This window comes from Vanacampus margaritifer, chromosome 10 (assembly GCF_051991255.1).
Source record: "Vanacampus margaritifer isolate UIUO_Vmar chromosome 10, RoL_Vmar_1.0, whole genome shotgun sequence".
NCBI classification, from domain to species: Eukaryota; Metazoa; Chordata; class Actinopteri; order Syngnathiformes; family Syngnathidae; genus Vanacampus; species Vanacampus margaritifer.
In genome coordinates this window covers 17,923,833-17,948,757 of record NC_135441.1, presented here as the reverse complement: position 1 = coordinate 17,948,757, position 24,925 = coordinate 17,923,833, and the positions used below count along the sequence as shown (strand labels likewise).

The 24,925-nt window shown below is 42.3% G+C and overlaps 1 protein-coding gene across 2 annotated transcripts in view; it reads right to left on the bottom strand.

Annotated features, from left to right (window-relative positions):
- The window catches only part of pcdh19 (protocadherin 19), a 70,748-nt gene extending 47,477 nt beyond the window's left edge, over positions 1-23,271 (bottom strand). The window contains exons 1-2 of one of the 2 annotated variants that reach the window (XM_077578056.1): positions 20,301-23,271; positions 16,582-16,927 (exon numbers count right to left, since the gene is read on the bottom strand). In XM_077578056.1, coding sequence (XP_077434182.1) covers positions 16,582-16,927; positions 20,301-22,456 — 2,502 coding nt within the window. In that variant the 5' untranslated portion in view covers positions 22,457-23,271. The remainder of the gene's footprint in view (positions 1-16,581; positions 16,928-20,300) is intronic. The other variant, XM_077578057.1, reaches the window with a different exon arrangement.
- Between the last annotated feature and the right edge of the window lie 1,654 nt (positions 23,272-24,925).

The following is a 24,925-nucleotide window of genomic DNA, read 5'->3' as shown; positions in this document are numbered from 1 at the left end:
ACTGTGCAAAATGTCAGCGAGCGAGAGCGAGGGGGAAAAAAAAAGAGGCAAGAGAAGTAATCTCCATCTCCTTTTTGATCACAAGTGGAATAATTGGAACCCTCTTAGGCTCATTACACAAGTTGCCCGACAGCCAAAAGATAGCTCCAGCTGCCCCTCTCCATTCATGTCGAAGCTTTGAAAAATACTGCTTTCTCCAGTAACAACTCTTTATGGGATGCAATGACAAGAAGTCCTATATTAAAGGGCATTGCCTTTTTTTTAATTTTTCTTTTAAGGGAGATATAACTTTCAACAAGCGCAGTCAAACATCAGTCAAAGCAGTGGAAAGAAGAAAAAAAAACAATAGAGACGATAAAGGCGGCTTGTTAGCAATGAACCCTGTGACTGATCTGCTCCGTGCTGCTATCAAAACTATGTTTGTCACGATTATGATTCTAATTACTATTACTGTGTTACCCAGATTAACCTTCGCGGCGGCTTTAAATCACCTACGATGATGGCAGCTCAGTCATGCCTATGAAGAACGGCGCCAATGTCCCCTCAGATAAATCCACTCTAATTAGCCGTGTGCCTTACAGGGCCTATGTGCTGCTAATAATTAGAGTTACTGTAGCAAAGGTCACGCAAAACTATTTAGAGAGGATGCGGGCTGCATGGATAATGGAAGGGAAATCGGGGTGGGGAGAGGACGGCGTTCTTCTAGAATCGATTTAATTTCATGGTACGTGTCGCTAAACTCCGTTTGGCACAAAAGCTACAGGGTGTGTCTTCGTACCTTTAGGAGGTGAGCTCCCTGCAATCCCCACCACCCCCCTCCCCTACTTAGCTGCCACCTGCTGTGTTTGAGCTAACCCTATAAGTCCCATTATTAATTGTGAAGGAGCGAGGAGGTTTGTTGCGCCAACCGCGAACACGGCTTAATGAGCTGAGACAGAAACGATGAGGCCGCGGTAAACAAGTCCCTCCGCCGAGGTGCTTCTATTTCCACGCCAACCTCACCTCCCCCGTGCGGGTTTGGCAGCATCTTAACTCCCAGGCTGCCTCCCGAGATAAGAGCTCAGGGTTTTTACGGGCGGGATCCGCGAGGAATTCAGTCACCTTGTCACCATCGCACCTCCGACAAAATAAGCAACAGTCTCACACTTACACAAGTATCTCAAGCAACACATATGCTTATGTGTGCCAGATTGGTGTCAGTTCAACTGTTGTAACCATCAAATGTACCTGTGAGGGGGAGTTTTTCTTGCACACCACCTGAACTGGGCGCTCACATGTTTTTTTTTTCACACTTTTATCACGGATTTTGCGTTTTCTCCAGGTTCCGTGAAGCTTTAAATTGTCTGTAGGTGTGAATGTGACTGGCTGTTTGTCTACATGTGCCTGTGATTTTAATGAAGATAAACACTACATAAAATGGATGGAGGGACTCTGTAACATACTGCTGGTAAATCCATCAAACTATGAGTCATCTTAAGGTCAAATTTAAGAATATGAAGAGCATAATTGTAAAGGTAGAGCCAAAAACATTTGTGCAAAATGAATCTGGGTAATATAAGGTTAAATTTATAATGATTCTTGTAAGAATCCAGTTTACACAGTTGTGGGAGGGAATGCAGCTGGCTCCCATCAAATCGAAGCGGCTCCCCTCGAATGAAGTGTGGGTATGTTATGATTATTGTTAAACAGATTTTTTTAAATTGTTATTATTTTGGCAGAAAATTTCAAATTTTCTTCACTTTATTAATGATATGGAAAAACATTGTTTTCTACTCTAAACCCATTTTCTTCTTAATATAAATTGAGCAATAGTTGTATACTTCAATATTTGGTTGTCACAAATTGAAAATTGTAAAAGGAAATTGGGACGATAGTCGTATAACTTAATTTTGCACTTGTTTTACAGTTAACAGATTTCCATAATTTATTGTCCATGCCATTCATCGCCTAGCAGGGGCGGTATGCAGACACTATGTAACACAGTTCCAGGAAATGAGTCCTCTATATGTGTGTCAATCAATGTGTCAACTGTGTGCTAATAAACCCTATGCGAGCTCATGCTGTGCTCACTGCTGAGTTCAGTGCATTCAAGTTCAACTGAGATGAACTTTGAACTTTGTTTTTGAATTTTGGAGGTCTGTATTTGCTTTATCTGCCTTGGTGGGATGTACAATGAATGAACGCTGTTTTGTAAGTGGACTATTAGCTTAGCATATAGCAAAAAACAGCTACAGAGACAAATTGGTAGATAATCGTGCATCCATTTTTTGGTTGCTGGTGCCAATTCTAACAGACTTTGTGTGATGACTGGTCACCAGTCAGTCACACGGCACATATAATCTATAAAACCATTCACACTCACATTCATACCTGTGGACAATTTAATGTCTTTAGTCATCAAGAAACATGGTTTCGGGATGTGGGAGGAATCCGGTTTACCAGAGAAAATCCATGAAAATAATCAGATATGAACCTGAATCTCCTAAATCTGATGCAGACATGTTAACCACTATTCCAATGTGCTGCCCATGACAAGAAAATAACCATAACAAGTTGATGCTTCTTCTTTTTTTTTTTTTTTTTAATCAATTTCAGATCTTATAGTAGCGTTTTAGGGCCATTTTTCTAAAGGCAAAGCGAAATGTGAGCGTATTGGTTCATTTCTTTTCATTGCAGCACTCATCAGTTTGTCACAAACGCTGACCATTTCTGCAGTTTGTCTCCACTTTGGTATTAAACGAGTGAAAGGCACTCACCCAGCTCAATAGGAAATCTCATTTTAGCCTCTTCCAGTCTCTTAAAAAATACTAAGTGTAATTCACTTGGGTGGGTGGCAGTGGAAGCATATGTGTTTGTGTCAATTGGGTTGTGGGGTGTGTGTGGGGTGGTTTAAAAACGGCAAATTGTGATTACCATTGATCTCATTTGTCAGATGCCTAATCTCTGAATCATCTCCACCCCGGCCACATCGGGTGACGCCGATGCGCCTACCCCCGCTTCTTTAAATCTCGAACAAGTGTTAAGGGAAGCGGCGATAAGCGGGCCCTTATCCTTTTAAAGACACTCCCGTAATCCAACTGTGGTGGGAGGAGGGAGGGGGCTTCATCCTTGAGAGATTTAGTCTGGATTAGAGCTAGTCTGCCAAATTAAACCAAAAAAGTCTGTTTTCCCCCAGTTGCTCATGCAAACTGGCTCCTGGCTTCCTACCAGTGCTGCTAACAAGGGAACTGATGGAGATCTAGAATTAGAAAAATTCTCTCCTTCAGCCACTCCTATTCTGCCCCATTTAGCTGACCCTCGGTAGCGATGCCCAAAATGTCTTGCATGCCGCATATACCTGATTCTCATTGCCAAACGGCTTAGCCTCACACAAGCTCCTCAAGCCGAGCTATCCTGTCCCCGTTGACACGACTTCCCATGGCAAAAACAAGGCCAAATCTTCAGCTTAGAGGCTCAAATAATCATCAGCGAGTAGCATACAAATCAAAAGTCACCACAACCACAACCATGTCGTTCCTCCCCCATTGCTCTAGTTATCCATTTTTTCGTGCTTTCAAAGTAGGCAACCACATATAAATGTGGATAAAAGCCTTTTTTTTTTCCATTCATAATAACACATTCAGATGTTGGCGACTAGACAACATTAGGATTTCTATATTGGACACACACGCTTGTAATAGGGATTTCTGGCCAATACTGGTGCCAACAGTTGGAGAGTAGGTTGTGAACAGCACAGCACAGCAGCTCGCTACAACACAATAAATATAGATTTACTTTTACTATTTATTTTTTGAACATTGCAAATTTGGGAAGCTAATGCTACCTTGCAGCTATGTTGTCTCCACCAAGCCACACAGTTAAGTTTGGTTTGCAAAAATACAATGTTTTTTGGACAGCACTAAGATGTGTAAATTGAGTAAACACATTTAATACTCCTGAACAAGGTGAGCAGTGTAAAAAGAAAAGAAAGTAAAAGTGTGATATTATAAGCGCTAGTGACTTATTAGCATACATAAGAAAGTTGCGTCATTGTGAAAATGTGGGACTATGCTTGACAAGTGCTGAATGATTGTTTTTATTTTTTATTTTTTACAGACAGTTAGCCATTTTGGGAAGTTAATGTTAGCTTGCTTCCATGACCCTGAACAGGATAGACGGTATGAAAAATGGAAGGCAGGAAAGTATGCTAACAAAACTGCTAGTGAACTATAAGTGGGTGGAAAAGCTTTATTAGGAAGTAAATATGAGATTTCAATGTGTGATTTTGACAATGTGGAACAACTGGTGTGTCAAACATTTTAGTATTTTAACTTTATATGGTTATAGCGAGCAATTTTGAGACACTTAACATTAGCTTACCGCTAAGTCTTGCCTTTCATGAAGCAATGTTCACTTGTAAAGCACTGATTCCGACACGTGGTACAATTGAGTTCACAGTTGGGTAAAACCTAATTAGGCTTGCATTTCCGTCTGCTATGTGACTAGCACAGCATCGTAGCATCGCCATTGTCCCTGAGTCAGGCTTCATGAATGAAGTTAAATAAATTACCATACTAAATGATTTTGTATTGCAGCTGGTACCAAAATGAAAGCGTACCGAAAAGTGAGACCTTTTGACAGATATCTTTGAACCATTTTCAATACAGAAAAATGGTTAAAAAATGATATAATGCCCACACTCATAAGAGCCCTTGAACACATCACTGTGGCAACTTTCCTGCTTTGGTCGCCAAAGGAATCATCATCTTACATTATTAAAGCCCGGAGATTATAAATGGAGTTTTTTTTCTTTAAGGAGCACCAGCGCTCTACCTTTCTAACTGGAACAAGGAGCAGCTCTCAGGTGGAACTAAAGAAGTTAACGTGGAAAAAAGACAACACTTAAAGCCACCTCGGTAAGGCCAAGTGCTTTTCGTTCATTAAGTTGGCTGTCTGGGCTGTGCTATGTCAAACGTTGGACGTGAGGAGGAAGACAAAATGCGGCAGCCCATTGTGCGCCACGGCCTGAATATTATTTCCTAATGGAGGCGGAGTCATGATCAATTTCAAAGCAAGGCAGTCAAAACTATTATCATTAGTGGTGCTTTCATCCTCTGCATGTCCTGAGCCCAGAAAGAGACGATATCATCTATTCCTGGCACACATTCCTGTCTTAGCAACTTGACCTGGTATTACTCAAGCAAAGAAATGGATTCTCATCCCTCTTCAAGCCGCCATTGGGTGTAAATAATACGCCTAGGCCCCTTTCTGGAAACCTATAATCCCAGGAACAGTAGCCCGGGCAGAAACCTGCATATCTGCGTGTGAATGCAAAAATGCAAAGCGCTCTTTAATGGAAAGGTGAGACTTTCAAACAACAAATCCCCAACACCAAACATCAGCAAAATTCTCTCCCAGAGCCTTCATTGTGCTGCTTAATTCTTAATGTCATCTCACAGCTCCTCCGCTTGATGTCAGGCTCAATCACACCGACTGAGATTTGCGCACATCATGAATGAGAATAGGAGCTAAACACACAGAGTAGGGTTTTTTTTTTTGGGGGGGGGGGGGCACAATGTCTGACAGAAGCGATAAAGGAAGGGGATAACAGGGGTGACAGCGTCTGGGGGTGAGGACGGGAGAAAAAAATGGCAGCCACACAGGGCAGGGGGAACGTGAGGCCTCCACACTCGGTCATAGCCCATTAGGCTGGCTGGCTGCAAGCGCTGCAGCTCATTACATGCTCTACCTCTGTTGTGTGGATGCACAATGCACAATTACGCCACCCCGCTGCTCTGACGGCCACGTCGCCCTGCGCCTCTGAGGCAGCTGATTTCTGCCACCGCGACAGTGGAAACCTCCATATATTAGTCCCTGATGCAAATGCAGGTTTATGTCTTGAAACTAAAGCGCCATTTGAATGTTCTCAAATGAAATGAAGGGCCACTGCACCATTGGGCCAGACAAAACAACAATGCAGCATTTGCCTGGTGTTTACTACTTCAGTGGCACTCTTTTAATACCTTCTTCTCACTTTTAACTCTTTGGCTCCCAAAAACGTATAAACACGTTTAATTTTAAATATTGCCGTGGTCCCAAAAACGTATTTCTTTGCTTTTTATGTTTTTGTTTTTTTTTGTTTGTGTTGTTTTTGTTTACAAGAACATTATATTCACAATTTTGTGGAAAAAGGTTCTATTACGAAGATGTAAAACTACAAATTATTATATTAAAGAATTATAGAAGCTTGCAAGAAAATAGTCAAAATTTCCAGAAAAAAAGTTTTCCTTAGCAAAAAATGTCTATGATTATCTTAACGTACAGTAAGAAAATTAACTCATTCAAACCCAAAAATGTGTAACGTTTTTTTAATACTTTGTCCTCCACTCCCCAAAACGTATTTATACGTTTTTTAATGTTTTTTTTTTCCTTAATGTTATAGCATACAGAAGGCTTTGATGCATCTTCTGACCTGAAGAGGTCGCTTAAAGCAATGGTAGTTATTACAAAAAACAGTCAGCAGGTAGCAGCAGAGTATAAGCGATCAGCCACGGCAACAAGCTCTTTTCACCAGTGTTTTCAACAGGTTTGTGAATAATGATGAAACTTAGCTATATTCTAATGCTAATTGCTGCAAAACTGAAACAGATTGAAACAATTAAAAAACAATTATAATACTTTTTTTCCTGATAAAAGAAGAGACTCTAATCATTCTTTTGGTGGGTTCCATGTTTTTATAGCAATAGAACACAATATTCTGTGGGCCTTGCAATATCCAGTAAAACAGCCAGGAGCGAAGGGGGTTGCTTCAGTGAAAATGGCTGGGAGTGAATGAGTTAAAAAGCATGTGACACAATAATTCAAAATATTTTAAGTTACAATAGTTTCATAGCACACATCCAAACGTAGCGGCAGTGGCATAGCTGCAATGCAGTTGGGTTTCTTCCACCCGTGCCGGCAAATTGTTTGACAAGTCTTCCTACTTACTATTCTACAATAATGCATGCAGAAGCTGACATTTAATCTGATGGGGGGAAATGCTAACTAACATCCTCCCGCTACCTCCTTGTTTCAGGGCTCCGCAAAAAGGTCACTCTTCCCCGGTGTCAGAGCTGGCTACTCCAGGAACTTTGCATTCATGGCAAGTATTAAATAAATGTGTCTGTGCCTCTACATTGTGTGGTAAAAAAAAGTGATAAGACCATTTTGCAACAAGAAATATTGCAACAACAAAACATTAACTTGCCAGGTGCTATTTGCCATTGTAACCCCATTCGTCATTCTCCATGAACCTTTAGCAAGAAAAACACTAACTGGCAATTTCTTAAAATGTTGACATATAGAAGGACAAATGTTAATGGTCCAACCTTCGCACTCGCAGGGTGTTTGCCAGAAAGGTTTTTAAGTCTGGCGGTCAGGCACTGACCGGGAGCAAAATATTAGGCAGTGGGGGGGGGGGGGGGCGATGACCAACTTGCTCCAAATCTTCCGATTACTATCTGTCGCTTGTTGACTGGGGAAGGGAGTGCCGGCGACATTGGGCGGCAAGGGCAGGGTCGGTCGGGTGTTCGGGAGAAAAGCCTGGCAAGCAGCCGGGCTTATAAAGCACTGTGGGAGATCTTGCATAAGGATTTGCGTGTATGGCTTTTCATTGGCCGATGATGATGTAAGATTTTTGACTTATTGGCTGGGACAAATCAAATGCCTTTACTTCCTTCTATTTCATTTATGAAACATTTTAACAAAGTTAGTTAGAGATTGTTAGTTCATAAAATGTCCCAAAAACCTAAACAAAATGTTTTTTTTGTTTTTTTTTAAGTTACTAAGCATTTATCGGAAATATGACCCCCCAAAAAAAAGAGAGCAATGATGATGACATGTCAAATCGGTAAAATTACCGAATGAACAATACTGAGCTCTCCAGAAAAAAAAAAAAAAGGAAATATGACCAAAATGAGCCACACAAAAGTTGCCACTGTACAGATTGCAAAGACATTTCTCCCTTGGCTATAGCAAAACTTTGGTTTTGTGTTTTTACATATGCAAGCTGACCTTTTCTCCCCTATACAAATGTAGGCCATTCTCAGGGGCGAGACCAAGGCCCATTACTGGAAGATGAGCTATTTCTTTTCCTGTAATATCCTCCTAGAGTCATAAGTTTTCTTGAAAGCTTAATAAACCTTTGCAGGAAACAATGCTGATAATTATGCGCTTGATGGTAAACATTTGCATATTCATGCGCTCTGTTGGGACTTGAGACAGTCCGGTGATTTCCATGAAAGGAAACACAATGTGTCATATTTATGTCTGAGAGTTTAATTTGAGAAATTAAAAGCGGGAGTGGGGCGGGTGAAAAAACGCCACTGGATACTCATTTAAATGGGTAATTACGTCCATGCAGCATTGCTTGCGGGGCTTAACAAGGTGCGTAATGATGTCCTGTTCCCCAGTGATAAACATCATCACGATGTCCATTTCCTTCACTCCATTTAGCCTTCTCCAAATTACATGTGGACCCATCAACCTCGGTCCAAAGTTCTTGTGGCCTTACTGCGTTCACGTCCACTTAAAAGTCTTTAGAGAGATTTATGCTGCTGTGTGACTGACTCTGACTCTGCAATAAATCCTTTTTTTTTCTCTGATGTATTATACAAAACGTCCACATTTCCTCCTTTTCAGTGGTTTTGAACAAAGCTGGATAAAAAACACTATCTTCACTTAATGCCACCATCTGTGTTGTTGGATACACTGAAGTAATATGTATCTGCAAAAATACAAAATAATCCTCTCTAACATTAGAAATGTGACATTTTCTGCTATTGTGGTAGTTGGAAATGGTAAGGGAATTAAATAAATAAATAAAGTGTCCTCATTTTAAGGCTAGGTTTTATAGAAAGTAAATGAATAGCACTCAGTAGGGTGCAGACCTTTGCTAAGGCCAAACTGTCACTAACCGATGGACGGAGAGATGGAGAGACGGAGAGATAGATAGATAGATAGATAGATAGATAGATAGATAGATAGATAGATAGATAGACAGATAGATAGATAGATAGATACATAGATAGATAGATAGATAGATAGATAGATAGATAGATGTCACTCGGAGTTAGTTACCAGTTACCAAAATGGTGCCAGAAGTTAGTTCCCAAATTTACCAAAAGTTATCAAAAAAAAGTAACCAATATGACAAAATTTCCAAAATTGGGACCAAAAGCTAGTTATAAACAGTTACCTAAATTGTCACCAATATCAGTTTCAAAAATGTTTTCAAAATGTGAGCAAAATGTTAACGTAATTAACAAAGGTTATTAAACAAAAGTTATTCAACAAAACAAAATACCAAAAATTACAACAACAAAAAAAAAAAAACTTGAGTTGCCAAAAGTGTAACAAAATGATGATAAACAAAGTTTATATGCCAAATTTCACTGAAGTTTAGATGCCAAGAGTAACCAGTAGGCTAATTTTACCAAAATGTTTACATCACTTCCCAAAATGTTACCAAAGATTACAAAATATTAGATACCAAATGTACCTGAAATATCACCAAAGTTTAATTGCCGTGTGTTTTCAAATGTAGTAACCAAAAATTGGGCCAAACGTTACGAAAATGTACTCATTGTAAATCAAGTAAAATTCCCTGGTAGAGGTAATAACAGGTTATGAAGAATCAGATCCATCACCCCTGTTCTTTGTGCCCTGCATGCCAATCGCAAATTAAAGACAACAGATTGTGTTTTGCGGACCTTTTTACCCGCGCGTCTGACTTCGACTCCTCAACGTCCACAAAAAGTGCAACAGCAAAATTAGCAGTATGTGTGTGCGTACGCGTGTTCCCGTTTGTGTGTACGGAACCGCGGCCAAACTCATTTCGAGAGGGCACTAAGTGCCTCACTGTCACCCACTGTTCATTCATTTCTGACCGCCCAGGCTTTATTCAGCCTTATAAACACTGACACTTGAAAAATAGTGCTGCCTTTCTAAAGTCTCTGCCTTACAAACAACTTCAATAATTAACAGGATCGTCTGCTACTCAATCAGGAGGACAGACTGAAGCTTTTTTGGGGGAGATGAAGCGCTTCTTTTCCAAATCCCTTTGATCGGAGGAGACTTTAGAGAATGCATCGCAAACATTTGTGATGTGCAGTAGCACTTTGCTTGGTCAATGACTCCAGTCTATCTATATATCTATTTATATATATATATATATATATATATATATATATATACAGTAATATAATGCCTAAAGTGATTTGAAGCACTGCTGTTGAGATAAAGCTTATATTCTCAATAACACTGCTCTAAAATACTGAAAAACACTCACAGCGATAACAGCACCATTTACGGCTCAGCGTATATTACACACAAAATTACAACTACGACAGCATTAAAAGGCCACTCTAAATGCAGAAACACTATGATGTCTGATTATTGACAATGCCTCTCATTCCCGAGTCAGCCTCTAGGATGTAAATGATAACGTCGCAGCTCATGTTTCAAATAAATGAGACAATCCATAAGAGCTGTTTGGTACGTGTCCATTGTGCGTATTTATCACAAGTGTAGAAGGCCACCCGCAACCATGTGAATGACGGCAACAAGTCTGCCTCTCGCTCAATTTGACATTTTTGTCCATAGCCGTGCGTCCCAGTGTTATGCTGAGAATCTCATATTGCTATGTAGGCATCGGATTGGTCGCATAATGAATGCCACGATATACAGTATGAGACAGGTAGACATTGTGATTTATCACGGTCAACCGCTGAAGAAAGGCAATGATAACAACAAAAATGTATAGTATACCTCATTATGTTTTCATCATATTTATCTTTTCTCTGTATAGCTTGTCCTTCATATACACTAATATGGAGTTTGGTGGTTAAAAATTAGACTCCTGTTTCCGTTATTGCTTGCTTGAGTAGCTTTTTTTCCCCCTCTGGGTTCTCTGACGCCCCCCCCCCCCCCCATCTTCCAAAAAACATGCATATTAGGCCAAATGAAGACTAAATTGTCCAGGTGTGAGTTTGATTGTGAATGGTTGTTTGTCTTTATGTGCACTGCCACTGGCTAAGGATCTACTTTGCTTCTTGCCAAAAGTCAGCTGGGAAAGGCTCCAACTCACCTGTCACCCAAATGACGATAAGTGGTATAGAAAATGGGTGGATTATTATTCATTAATATTTACAGATTAAATAATTAAAATCTAAAAATGAATTCAGAAAAACGGCCAAAATTTTGTTACCAGAATTTTCAGGAAATGTAAACAAAAATATAGCATTATTTAGTGAACAATAGGTACAAAAAAAACTTGGCAAATGTTAGCAAAATGTGTCAAAAAATGTTACGATTGTTGTTTCACAATAAGTTGCCAAATTTTTTTAGTTACCAGTGTTTACAATAATTTTATGAAATGTTTGCCAATAAATCTCTTCCAATGGGCCTGAATAGGTTACCAAAAGCTAGTTACCAAAATTGTTACCAAAAGTGAGAGGTCGATTGACTGTGAGAAATCATGTTTCTGAAGTCAACAAATGTGGTATGAAATCGTTTTTTTTACCTAATAACAATATAATTCAATCCGATGTGTACACTACCTGATATAAAATTGCAAGGATTGCATCTTTTATGAAATGGTGCATAGTGACTGAGACCTGTATTGATTATCAGTCAGCTCGTGAAGTCCTACTTTCTGCTTCATTTGTCACCCTCCCTCATTAATTACCAGCATAAAATGGGAGGGAAAAAACACCTGACTGAGATTAATCAATACAGTTAAAAAGAATAACTTATCTCCGCGCTATGTGCTCATTATCTGGAATCACAGGTGTAAGAAGCCTTCTAACGTATTCAAAAACACATTTATAGCCAAAGGCCATTCTTTCACCGTATAATTGTCTCTCCGAGCAAGTGATAAACTATAATTAAGCCATGGAAGATAGCTCTATGTTCCTGTGAGCATTCATATCCAAGATAGGCGGCTCAAACAAACATCTCACAGCTGACATGCTTTGAAACAATGGACACGTGGGGGGGGGGGGGGTTATATACTGCTTCACATTCTCACCAGGGAGAATTACAATACACACAACCGCAGGTATGAGGCCTTCGGGGAGACCTGTCACTGTTTTCTTGGCTAGGTCTGTTGTTAAGAGTACAGGATGAGGATTTGTATTAGGCAGGCAGAAACCTTTTGGTTGAAACACGAAAAGCTTTGTAAGCCTCCACTAGCAAAACCAGATTGGATCGCTTGGTCATGTGTGAACTGATCAAAAGGACATGATTGAAAAATAAGCGTGCCGTGGAGCAAAAACGTATACGGTTGCAATGCTTGACAATATTTTTCACTGCCTTAACTATCTTATTAAATAATAACTTATTATAATTTGTTCGTATAGTATTTTGTATTGTTTTTTATTATTTACCTTTTTTCATTATTATGCTTTCTGATTGGTCAAATATTTCACCAAAAGTGGTATTGAAAGTCAGTTCACGAAAAGTTACCGAAACGTTAACTGAACGTTTGTTACCATAGTTTCTAAACATGTCAGCATTTTTGACAAAAGATTGCCAATTTATTTATTTTATTTGTGGAGTACTTCGGTATCCAGTTAAAAAAAAAATCTTACAAAAAATTGGAAACATGTACCATAAATTAGTTACGAAAAGCATAAAATGTATTTTAAAGTTAGTTCACAAGATGTTACCAACATTTTGTGAAAATTTAGTGGTTAAATGTTACAAAAACATCAAAATTTACCATTTTATTTACCGGAGTTACCAAAATATCACTAAATGTTAGCTTCCATTGATTCAGAAAAATGGCAATTACCAAAATGTTAGCACACGTTTCCAAAAATGTTTCTCAATGTTAGCAAAATCTTATCACGTTACTAAAAGAATGGTTGCCAAAAACAATAAAGCTCCTTTAATGAATGAATCAACGTTACAGAAAGCAGCTTTCCTAATCATGGAGGAATGTCCAAAGGGTGGTTTCCAATTTCCCAATTTATGTCGCCTTATCAGTACTGATCCATTTCAATGCTGTTTGCAAGCATTACAAATAGCGCTGTAATTATACCTACATCATTTCTTATTCAAGCGCGACATTTGTGCGTACCGCGGCACTTCTGTCGACGGCAGATGTCACGGCGGGAAGCAGAGAAAACAACAGCAACTGCGCCGTCGAGGTAAACGCGGTCGGAGGTTAAAGCGCGGTCTCGCTGGCATCCCCATACACGGGGGGGTGGGGTGGCCGACTCAAAGAGATGCTTGTCAAATTCAGGAGAAGTGGCCGGCGATGGAGGCTGCGTGCTAAGCAGGCCCGGCCGCCATCAAGCCAATCAAGTGGCTCCGAGACAACATTGGCCCAGACACCTGGCACTGGCAGTCATTCACCAGTCTTCGCTCCTTTCTCTCGTCTCTGTTTGCCCTCGCACGGCTCCATCAAGGCGGCTCAAAGCTTTGCATATAAGATTATCGGAATCAATCGAACCTCATTTGTCTAACTCTTTACTTTTTCATTAGCCCAGGCAAATCAAGGCTCGGCTAATCCGGTAGCAAATGTGCTTTTATTGAATGATTAAGACACAGAGGAAGGTTTGCTTCAGGAGCTTGTGTGAATTTCGTGCCAGGCTGATGTGCTTTTTTTGAATGAAGATTAGAGTTGCTGTCAGACGACAACTATTTATAACAGAGTTTCCCCAACCGATATCGAGCCAAGGCACATATTTTACATTAGAAAACTATCACGGCACACCACCTTAGAAAGCTGTCATTAGGTAATGATGATCTCGTCTAGATTTTACTTCTGAGCCTGGTTATTTGAAAACAAAGATTATTCTGTTTGCTAGATGGCAAAAACTAGCTACTGGTTAACTTTTCCTTCTGCCATGTAATGTACACACAAATTTCCTCCTGTGACATCTGGTAAAGAATCAATGACTTATGACATGCTGCTTTCTCCTGTAATGTAATGATGAAAACATGACACTATGATTTTTACGAACATTTCCACTAAAAAACAGTTTTGGGCATGTTACCCTATAAAAGTAATTAGTTATCGTTACAAATGACTTTTTATTAAAAATAAGTCATTCAGTTAGCAACAGAGTTGCCGTTTTGTAAAAGTAAGTAGTTAATCGACAATGTAACTAAAGTAACTGATATTTTTCTGTTGTCTGTGTCAACGCCATTAGTAACGCCGTTATACTTTAACGCCGTTATTACCAACACGTTTGATACACATGAATGAAAAAAATTGGTTAGCAAGTATTCATTCGCAGCCCATGTTACTCGGGTATAAAGTGATGGCTAGTGGTTAGGAGAAAATTGTCTGGTCTACGTAATTTGAAGAAAACAAAACACCCAAAGTATTTATGACGTGGTGAAGGGAAAAAAAAACATGGTTTGATATGTCCTCATGTAACCTCTTATATAAGGACATGTTGTTGTCCTGAACTGTTGTACGAATCCAGGTGCCCAACAATTTGTAAATAAAGGGCGGGATCAGCCTGGGAACTCTTCCTTGTTTTTACTACAGTTTTCCCTGCTTTACAAAACATGTTTTCGAAAGTGTCTGAGAAAGGGCTTGGCTAGCCCGGTTTCCCACGCTAACAAAAAAAAGAGGGAGCGGCACACGGTCTGGACAGAGTCAGCTGCGGAACCCGTACGATTGCCCAGCCGTTTTGCAGATCGTTCTACCCGGACCGTCGGCTCTCTCCGGTCTAGTGTCAAGGTAAGCGCTGATGATGATCATATTATGCTTCTTAACGTTGTAGTGTATTGATTGCTGTTTGCGGGGAATAAAAGACACCATTATTCTAGCAAATCGAGTTGTGATTATTGCTGTTTGCGGGGAATAAAAGGTACAGTCATTCTAGCAAAGCAAGTTCTGAATATTGCTGTTTGCGGGGAATAATAGGTACAATCATTCTAGCAAAGAAAGTTGTGATTATTGCTGTTTGCGGGGAATAAAAGGTACAATTATTCTAGCAAAGCAAGTTGTGATTATTGCTGTTTGCATGGAATAAAAGGTACAATCATTCTAGCAAAGCACAGGTGTCGATTACTGTTTGCGGGGAATAAAACGTACGATTATTCTAGCACAGTATAAAAATGTTGATTGCTGTTTGCGGGGAATAAAAGACACAGTTATTCTAGCAAAGCATATCAGTCTCTGTGTATTCATTGTTGCCGCCGACCACTCACGATCCTGCATAAAAATATAAAGGTGAAGTAGTGTTTTCCACAAAACACGTGGTTATGAACTACATCAGAATGTCTTTTAATCTGGATCTGACCAATTGTTTCAAATACAAACAGAGTGAGCCAAACTCTTCTATACTATCTATTAGAAACGTGGCTAGCAGACACTGTCGATCCGCCAAACCATCCCCAAGCATCATTTCTTATTCCCTATCTTATTCATGCACTGCATCAGAACCAGCTCAGACAGGCCCAGTAATTCAGCATGCCTGTAAGTAGGTCTCATTGACCTCTCTGGATCCATTGGTTGCCTGAATATCTCTGGATCATCAGCTCAATACATCAATATCCATCTTGTGTTTCCTTGTTCTAAGACCCCCAACACCCCACCTTCCTCTCCATGAATGTCAAAGATGGATTGGAGTCATCAATTACGACAGTCTGGCATGGCGTGTGGACGGAGAATCTTTCCCGGTTCTGCCTGTTGGAATGAGCGTCTAACAAGCTCCTCCGTTAGACAAAGCAAAGACGTATATTTGCAAGCACTCGCGGAAGTGTTGTCCGCTCTCACAGGATTCAGGAGAAGTGGGTTGTGACGACGGAGAGGTGTGTTGCGCAAGAAATCCAATGAAGCAGTTCATACATTGGAAAATCTATCAAATAAAGATCAGCTGGTCTGCATAACGCTGTCAGCTCAAATAGTTTTTCTCGTCAGACCCTCTTTGCTCTGCTGGAGCCGTGCACGGTATGTCAGGATAATTCAATGGCTGGCTGCACAGCGCAACCATGCACTCACACCGCACGCCCGCTCCGCCAAATGGACAGTAGGCAATTTAGGCAATGATTATTCTTTCCGCTAGCACCTGAAATGACACGTGATGGGGCTGATTAGCCGGATCGATCGATCATTGCTCAGAGAGGTTCTCTTTTTTGGAGCAACTAAAGCGCAAAAAAATAAGACGAAGAGCAAATCATTCCAGTCATCCGGCCTCCAGGTTGTGCTGGCGAAATGCTTTCAGTCTCAGGTCAACTTCAATATCTCTTGAAATGCCTTGAACATTTCACTCAGATGTAGTGACATGCGGTCACACATGCCATTTCAAATAGCTTAACCTTCCATCAATGACGGGCAGACATTTCACTGACAGCACCATCTTCGCTGTGATGGAGTGCTAAATATCACCACAATTTCAGATGTGTCGAAATGTGTCAAATAGCATCTTGCCATCCCAATCGGACCATCAACGGATATCAGATGGATCTTTCAGACACTTTGAGTGATGATGGAAGTCTAAAACAACGTTGCTTTTAGGGTTTGTTCACTCAACACCCATCAGTTTGCTCTCCTACTTCGTCGGCCGACATAATCCAGAGCTACCGTGCACAGTTTCTCACCTCTGGCAGCGGCATGCCGTTGATGATGAGGTCTGGCTGCTGGTGACCCTGCCCGGTGAACGGGTGCTGATAGCCGTGGTTGGGTGCGGCATTGCGCGAGTTCTGGTTCTCCACGTTGAGGAAGGTGCTCTCGGAGCGCCTGCAGCCCAGTGGCAGGCTCTGCTGGTGGTAGTCGAAGTAGTTGAGCGAGGAGGTGAGTGACGAGCAACTCACCACGTTCATCTTGTCCGTCTCCTCGACATCGCGAGGTACCAGGCGGATGTCGTTCTTGCTCAGCTTCTTCTTCTTGCTCGACTTCTTCTGATTGCCGTAGGAGTACTCGGCCACCCTGCGCAAGTAGAAGAAACTGAACAGACTCAATAAAGCAGTGCTCTGTCTTGGCTTTTCCTTTTGCACAGTCAAATACGTGCTCCCACCATCATGCCAGCGAGGATGACGTTTGGGCGCATGGTTGCCGGACAAATGCTAATTACCTGTGTCTAGGGGTGGCAAGGCTTACTTAACCCATTAAGGCCTAAAGCGCCTGGCAAAACATGCCTCTGAAACCTATGGGTGACTTTAGAGTCATCCCCGAAAACCTTGAGTTTTCCTGGAAATTCAAAAATATTGTCAATGCCTACTAAATAATTTATATTGAAGCAGATAGAAACATAATTCCCCAAAAAATTCAGAGCTTATACCTAACACAAACCTAAGTTTATTATTATAAACCTTCATTTTTTTTTTTTTTTTATCAACAAGTACCGGTAATTGTGTTGCATCTGCGGATATAGTTACTTTCAACACTGGAGCGCAGTTGTAATAACCTCAGGGGATCGAGTGGTAATTATTAGTTGCCCGTTCCGTTACAAAGCTGTTGAGAATTTTAACATCCTCATTGTCTAAAAACATATTTCTTAGCTCATTCACTCCCAGCCACTTTCACTGAAGCAACCCCCTTCGCTCCCGGATGTTTTACTGGATTTTGACTAATTTTGCAAGGCCCACAGAATATTGTGTTCTATTGCTATAAAAACATGGAACCTACCAAAAGAGAGAGTCTCTTCTTTCATCGGGAAAAAAAGAATAGAATATAGTTAAGTGTCATCATTATTCACAAATTTGTTTAAAACAGTGGGGAAAAGAGCTTTTTGCAACATGGCCCTGGTTGATCTCTTATACTTTGCTGCCACCTTCTGGCCGTTTTTGTAATAACTACCATTGGTTCAAGCATTTGCTTCAGTTCAGAGGCTGCATTACAGCCTTCTGTATGCTCTAGCATTAAAAAAAAGGAAAAAAAAACATATAAATACGTTTTTGGGATCATGGTAATATTTATATGTTTTGGGGCGCCAATGAGTTAACAATATGTCACTGTCGACTGGTTACACTGATTTGAAGTCCTTCCGCGTCGTCGTCAATCGCCTCATTTATTTCATAACGCCCGCGAATCTGCTTGAATAAAATGCCAAGCTACGCTACGAGGCCCACGTCACCCGCTCGTGTATATGCTGATGCCTTGCATCGGCTAAGAGACCAAGAATTGGTTAGAACAAAACAAAATGATGTATCCGCTCTCCCGGCTTTTAACGTAGAAATGCAGTAATGCGCTCCCGGCCTTAATGGGTTAAGGGTCCCCTCACCCTGAGACAGCAAAGGAACTACCATTTTTTGTATGTTTAGATTTGCATGCTCAACATTGCACATGTCACAAACAGGCAGACAGTATGCAAACATGCCAAAAACCACAGATACAAAACGACACTAGTTCAGCACAGCACCACCGGTAGATGCAATCATATCCAAAGCACAGAAACCACAATTTTTTGACTATCAAGCAAGCATACTAGCAAAATGGAGTATGAGGAGGTGGGAGGGCTGCAGATTCAAATTCATTTTGTCGCCCTCTGTGTTTTCCACAAACTGTCAAAACATTTTTTTTTACTGAAATAAGAGCAAAGGAGCAGCACACTTGTGCTGTTTGATCAAAAGCTTCTCCAGGATTGGGAAATAGAAAATTCTTCACACAGGCTTGTGGATTTCAACAGAAGAACAGATGCTATGGCCACATTTCACTCAACATGATTGCATATAATTTGGAATATTTTCTTTTCTTTGCGATACTTTTAAGCCAATTCTGTCATCGCTGTGTGGAGCATATGGTTTACATTGTTCAAAGGCGAGTTAGTCTTCTCCAGTCGCGTGCGGAATATCCGTGTGATTGTCGCCCCCACCGGCCTCTGTTTTTTTCACTAACGCAGCTCTAATCCTCCCAACACTTCTACAATTGCGCAGGCTAAGAAGCAGCATTGTTTTTCCCTCACTTTCATTTTTTCTCTCAGATTGCATCTTGAAAAGAGCTACCGCCCTCATTCTAACCCTACCCCCACCCCCTTGATTGAGAGGAAAGAAAATGGGCAGCCGCAAACAAAAGGCAGAACGTTCCCCACCTCGTTTTCATTTATCATTTAGCATGCTGCCTTCCGCTCTATGTTGCTTCAAAATGCAAATCAGGTGGAGTTTGTTCTGAGTCAGACAGGCTGACTGAAAACAAGCAATCAATTGGAGATACCTGCTCCTCATAGTCAAGGTGGGGGACTGAGTAAGACGGGCACAGATTATAGCACCCGGTGGTATGTGAGAGGGTGGGGTGTGGGGGGGGGATGGGGTGCGGTTTGGAATCTATAGTTGGTAACGATTTCTGTTTTGAGCTAGATTTGTAACTCAGCAAGAGAAGGCACGAGTTCAACCCTTTCTATTAGGATTCCGCCAGACTTGCATCCATCTACAGTGCTAACACTTTCTATGTTACCCTCCTCAGAGGAAATGCGCCGTACTCAGCAGCCACAACATTAGGTACGCCCGTAACAGCTAGCCATCTCCATTACATACGCATACGTATCGGACAATGTCAATCAAAACTGAACATTATCAGGTTTGTAATGGAAGATGTTTCAATATGTTTTTTTTATTTTTTATTTAAACTCTATTATGGTTCTACCAAATGTTGTGTCCAGTGAGTGTATTAAACAAGATAATGCACAGCAACAAGTACAATTTAGAATGATGATGGGCCTGGTGCTGCTCGAAAGAACATCCCAACTTAACTCCCAATAATATTTGAAGCAATATATGATTATGGCTGCAGGTGAAGTCTCAAATCCAATCTATATGTAAATGTATAATGTTAATGTGGCACCGGGGCTGATTGCAGATTGATGAACAAAAACAGAGCGTTCGATGTGCAAAAAAACTAATTATGTGCCACTTCCCAGGAAATTCATTAATATTGCGATTTTATTTTTATTTTTTTCTTGGCTCATCCAGACCAGCTTTGAAAGAATTTATGATTTGCTTAGCCTGTCAAATATGGACAGCAAAATTAAAGGTGGCCTAAACCTGACCAATCTTATAATCATAGATTAAACCTAATAATGACCAATCAGCCACGGTTAAATAAGAAACGTCTGCGACTGTCACCAAACCAGCGGGGCCTTAATTGTCGGGCAACACGCCCACAAATTGAACATGACACTCATACTTAGGAGCCAATTGGTCACAAAGGAAGGATTAAATCAGTCACTCAAAAGCAACAATGCTCCTCAGATGGACTCATTCTACTTCAAAAGCAGCCTCAAACTAAAGCAAAGAAGAAAAATCTGCAGGCCCAGAATGCTGCACAAGGGATTACAATACACACACACACACACACACACACACACACAAAAGTGGGTCATTACCTGCAGTTGTAGGTCCGGATTTCCTTGTTGTCCCTCTTACATTTAACCGCCACAAAGATCATGGTGACAAAGAGGATGGCGGCGATGGAGCCCAGAGCAATGATGAAGATGAGGGACAAGTTGACGGGTCCGATGGATTCCTGGGCGTTCAGGTCCGGCGACAGGTACACCACGATGTAGGCCGAGGCCGACAGCGAGGGCTTGCCGTGATCTCGGGCCACCACCGTGATCTCGTAGGTGGACTTGGCGTTCTCGCTGAACATGCGGGTGGAGTGCACCTCTCCGTTGACTTGGTTGATCTCGAAAAAGGCACGGTCGCCCTCGGAGATGGTGTAGGTGAGCCGGCCGTTCTCGCCTTCGTCATAGTCGTCCGCCTTGACCTGGGTCACCATGTAGCCGGCGCCGGCGTTCCTGGGGATGGACACCTCGGCGGTGCCGTTCACCAGAGGCGGGTTGGTCATGACGGGCGTGTTGTCGTTGACGTCCAGCACCACGATTCGCACGGTGGCGTTGCTGGACAAAGACGGATTGCCGTTGTCCCGGGCGAGAACTTTAAAGTCAAAAGTCCTCGTGTACTCGTGGTCGAAGGACCTCATGGAGTAAATACGGCCCGATGGGTTTATGCTCACATACGTGTTAACGTCCATGTGCTTAATCTCACCAGGCACTATGGAGTAGGACACGGTTCCGTTCATGCCCAGGTCGGGGTCTTCTGCCGAGACCGCCAGCAGGCACGAGCCAGGCAGGTTGTTCTCCATCACCATCTCCTGATAATGCGGCTTGAGGAAGTGCGGCGGGTTATCGTTCTCATCCGCCACTTTGACCACCAGTGACTTGGTGGCACGCAGGGGCGGCACGCCGCTGTCCTCGGCCTGGATGGTCAGGTTATACGTGTCCTTCTGCTCGCGGTCCAGCCGTCCGTCCACCAGGATGGTGGAAAAGCTCTCATACTCCTGCAGTCGGAAGGGGACGTTGCCCTGGAGTCGGCACTGCACTTTGCCATTGGCCCCCGCGTCCTTGTCGGAGACCCGCACCAGGGCGATGACGTACCCGCGCTGCGCATTCTCACTCACCTCCACCATCTCCGTGTTGAGGGAGAGCAGGCTGATGACAGGCGGGTTGTCGTTGGTGTCCATCACGTTCACGGTGACTTTGCAGTGCGCCGGTATAGAGTTGGGACCCAAATCTTTGGCCTGGATGTCGATCTCGTATATCTGGGCGGTCTCGTAATCCAGAACGCCGTTGACGGTGATGATACCGGTCCGGGAATCAATTTTGAAAGCATCCCTGGTTTTCTCTGTGACGTAGCTGTTGAAGGAGTACACCACCTCGCCGTTGGTGCCCTCATCCGGATCCGTTGCGTTTAAATCTATGACGAGAGTGTTGATTGGGGAGTTCTCCATCACATTAACTGTGTACACAGGCTCGTCAAAAACAGGATTGTTGTCATTGGAATCAATGACTTTGATGTTTAACTGAACCGCACCTATTTTTGGTGGGTCTCCTCCGTCCTCTGCGCTGATCTCATAAGTGTAGTGGGACTGGGTCTCTCGGTCTAACGATTTTTGCACGACAAGCTCTGCAATTTTGGAGCCGTCACCTCTCGTTTTAATCTCCAGTCCAAAAAGCTCGTTGGGGGTTATGGAGTAGGACTGCACTCCGAAGACGCCCGAGTCTGGATCGCTCGCCCCCTCCAGGGGAAACCTGGTCCCGGGGGACGCGTTTTCCGAGATCTCGATGTCAATGTGGCTCGTGGGGAACCTGGGCGCGTTGTCGTTCAAATCCTCAATTTCAACTTTGATGACGCAGATCTCCATCGAGTTGGACATCACCTCTAGAGAAATAATGCACTTGGGGTTCTGGCGGCACACTACATCCCGGTCGATCTTCATTTGCGTGGTAAGAATCCCGGCCGGGCTGAGTTCCACCCAGCGCGGCTCCGAATTGGAGATGACCCGCAAGTAGGGCGGCTGCGGCGCGATTTGGAATCCTTGTTTGAGCGCGTCCTTTGTCACGTTCCCGATCACAGAGCCCGGCTTTATCTCCTCGTTTATTCCATATTTGAGGTTAATGACAGCCTCGGCGCCGACCCAAAACAAGAGCAGCAGCACAATTAAATGTATTAATTCCATTTTTCCCGGACCTGTTGAGTTCATCTTAATAAAAGAGCTTGATTACTCACGCGCCTCCAAAATCATGTCATGTATAAAGAAAAAGTCAATGTTTTTGAGTGCATGCACGTTTGACATCTATCGGAGTAGTCCTTCCTGCAGTGGAGAGCTGCGAGGGGTGACGGCGAGGCTGTGCACCGCGCACGGTGTCCGGGCAGGCTGCAGTGATTTAACCGTGCACGTCTTCATCCAAGTGCTGCCGTGCATGTCCTTATCGAGCAAAACTGCCTCACAGGAGCAAAGTGCATCATTGATCCAAAAAGGAAGGAAAATCCAATGAGAGGCAGGTCCCCCCCACCCCACAAAAATTTAAAAATAAAAAATAAATTTAAAAAAAATCTCCCAAGTGATGATGCCTCAAAAGTCCTCCCTTGATATAGTCTACTTCAATTCCTTACTCACAAATTTGAAAATAAATCAACAGCTCAAGTCCGATTTTGGTCGCCTGCTCCAAGAATGTCTCATCACATCAGCAAAGTCCAAGATCGGTTTTTAATTCCAGCACATCTTTCTTTCCCCTCTCTTACATCCCCTCCTCAAGTCTTGCGGATGCCACTTTCCCCTGCAAAGCACTTGGAGGGTGAAAGCACCAAATATCCACGTCATTCAAGAATTCCGTTACAAATGAAAAAGACAAACACACAAAAACGTAGCGTCAAAAAATGTGAAGCGAGTGCACACTGGAGGACCCAGCAGCTCCTCTCATCCCAAATAAAAGAACTCGGTGTGGAACATGCGCTCCTCTCGCTCCACTGACGCACACTGCCAGACGCGCGCTTGCTCCGGAGCCGGGCGCTCAGTGCGTGCGGACCCGCAGTCTCCCCCCCCATCCACCACCTCTCCCTTCCACTCCCCTCCTCAGCCAATCAGGGGTTACACAGCCTGGGCTGGAGTCGCTTGTGGGTGGGGCAAAAAAATAAAAAATAAAATAAAATAAAAACACGACGGCCGGCAGATATATACCTGCTCCTCTCCTCTTTGCAATTACAACACGCATGCTCCAGCATTGCTTTAACACTACAACTTGAAACGTGGACCCCCCCCCCCCCCAAAAAAAAGTAAATATTCACTTGCCAAAATATTAGGCACAATAAATCAAGCAATCAATCAATACAAAAAAAAAAATATATATATATATATAAAATGAATAAATACACCATTTTATATTTGTGTTTAATTGTTACATAATTGAGTGAGAACCAACATTTCAATTCTATATATCCTGCATGTTGACAATTTTAAAGTACCTGAATCACTTTCTTATTCAAACTAATGCAGCCTACTTTGCACATCATATTGCATCGTGAACCTTGACCGACTTTACTTGAAACTAAGGCCCTAAAATAGAGCAAACATTGGATTTATATTCAATAGGCTTGTAGTGAAAATACAAAAGCACTGTTGCATTATAAACCCTCTGGTCATGGGGCTGATTTGAGCACTTTTGAGGCATGTAAAATGTTAAAACATCAACAAAGGCAAATCCACGTTCAGTGCAATCCTCATATGATACCGACGCTGTCTCGTCTTCAGTCTGACTTTGAGGATGGTTAATGTCGAGTTTCACTTGAGGCCACACACGCACACACTCTCTACAGAAGGCAGAGCGTCTTCAAAGTCGCAAGGGTGACACCTAGTGTCTGTCCGCAGCTGCATGCGTTTTGCTACCTCACCCTCTGCAGAGGAAAGAGAGAAAACGACAGTCTTCCAAGCCAGGAGAATAACAATGGCGCAATCAATTTGCTCTTTATATTGAAATGGCCAGTTGGAGCGCAATTAATGTGCTGTCCTAGAGGTGATGGAGGACTGAGCCACAGCCAATCATTATTCATCAATGGCGGCGACAGAAGGGAAAAAATGGTTTTGAGATCTTGTATTGTAAAAAAATGCAAGCAGATGTGCTATCATTAACTTTTGCTTCAGTGTGCTGGATTTACAGGCTTATTTAAAGGGGATGTAATAGCGGATGATGTTTACAATGTAATAGAATATCTGAAGAATGGCCCGGCTTTGTGCTGCTGCAGACACACTGTTGAAATCCTCTTGTTGCCAAAAACACACAGGTGTGTGTGTATGTATACAGTATTTGTCTCATTTCTTGCGCCACCTCGACAAACAAGCAGGTATCAAAAGCAATTTGTTTGCTTCTCTATAACACTTTTAGAGATGTGTCGCCTCCGCGCAGGAGAGAGGGGAGCACGCGGCACGCTGCAGGAATCTTGAAGCTCATAAATTCTTAACGTCAGCAAGTTAAACAACCATAGGCGGCGGCTGGGGACGTTCGTTTTTCTTCGGAGCGGGTGGGGGGCGTTCTGCGTGTAAAACATGGTGGCATGATGGAGGTCTTTGGCGTTCACTCAGTGGCTTTCAGTTCATTAATATAAGTGTACACTAGTGCTCCTTATATTTGACTTAGTGTCAAGGGTGAGCTCGAGTCTATCCCAGCTGACTTTT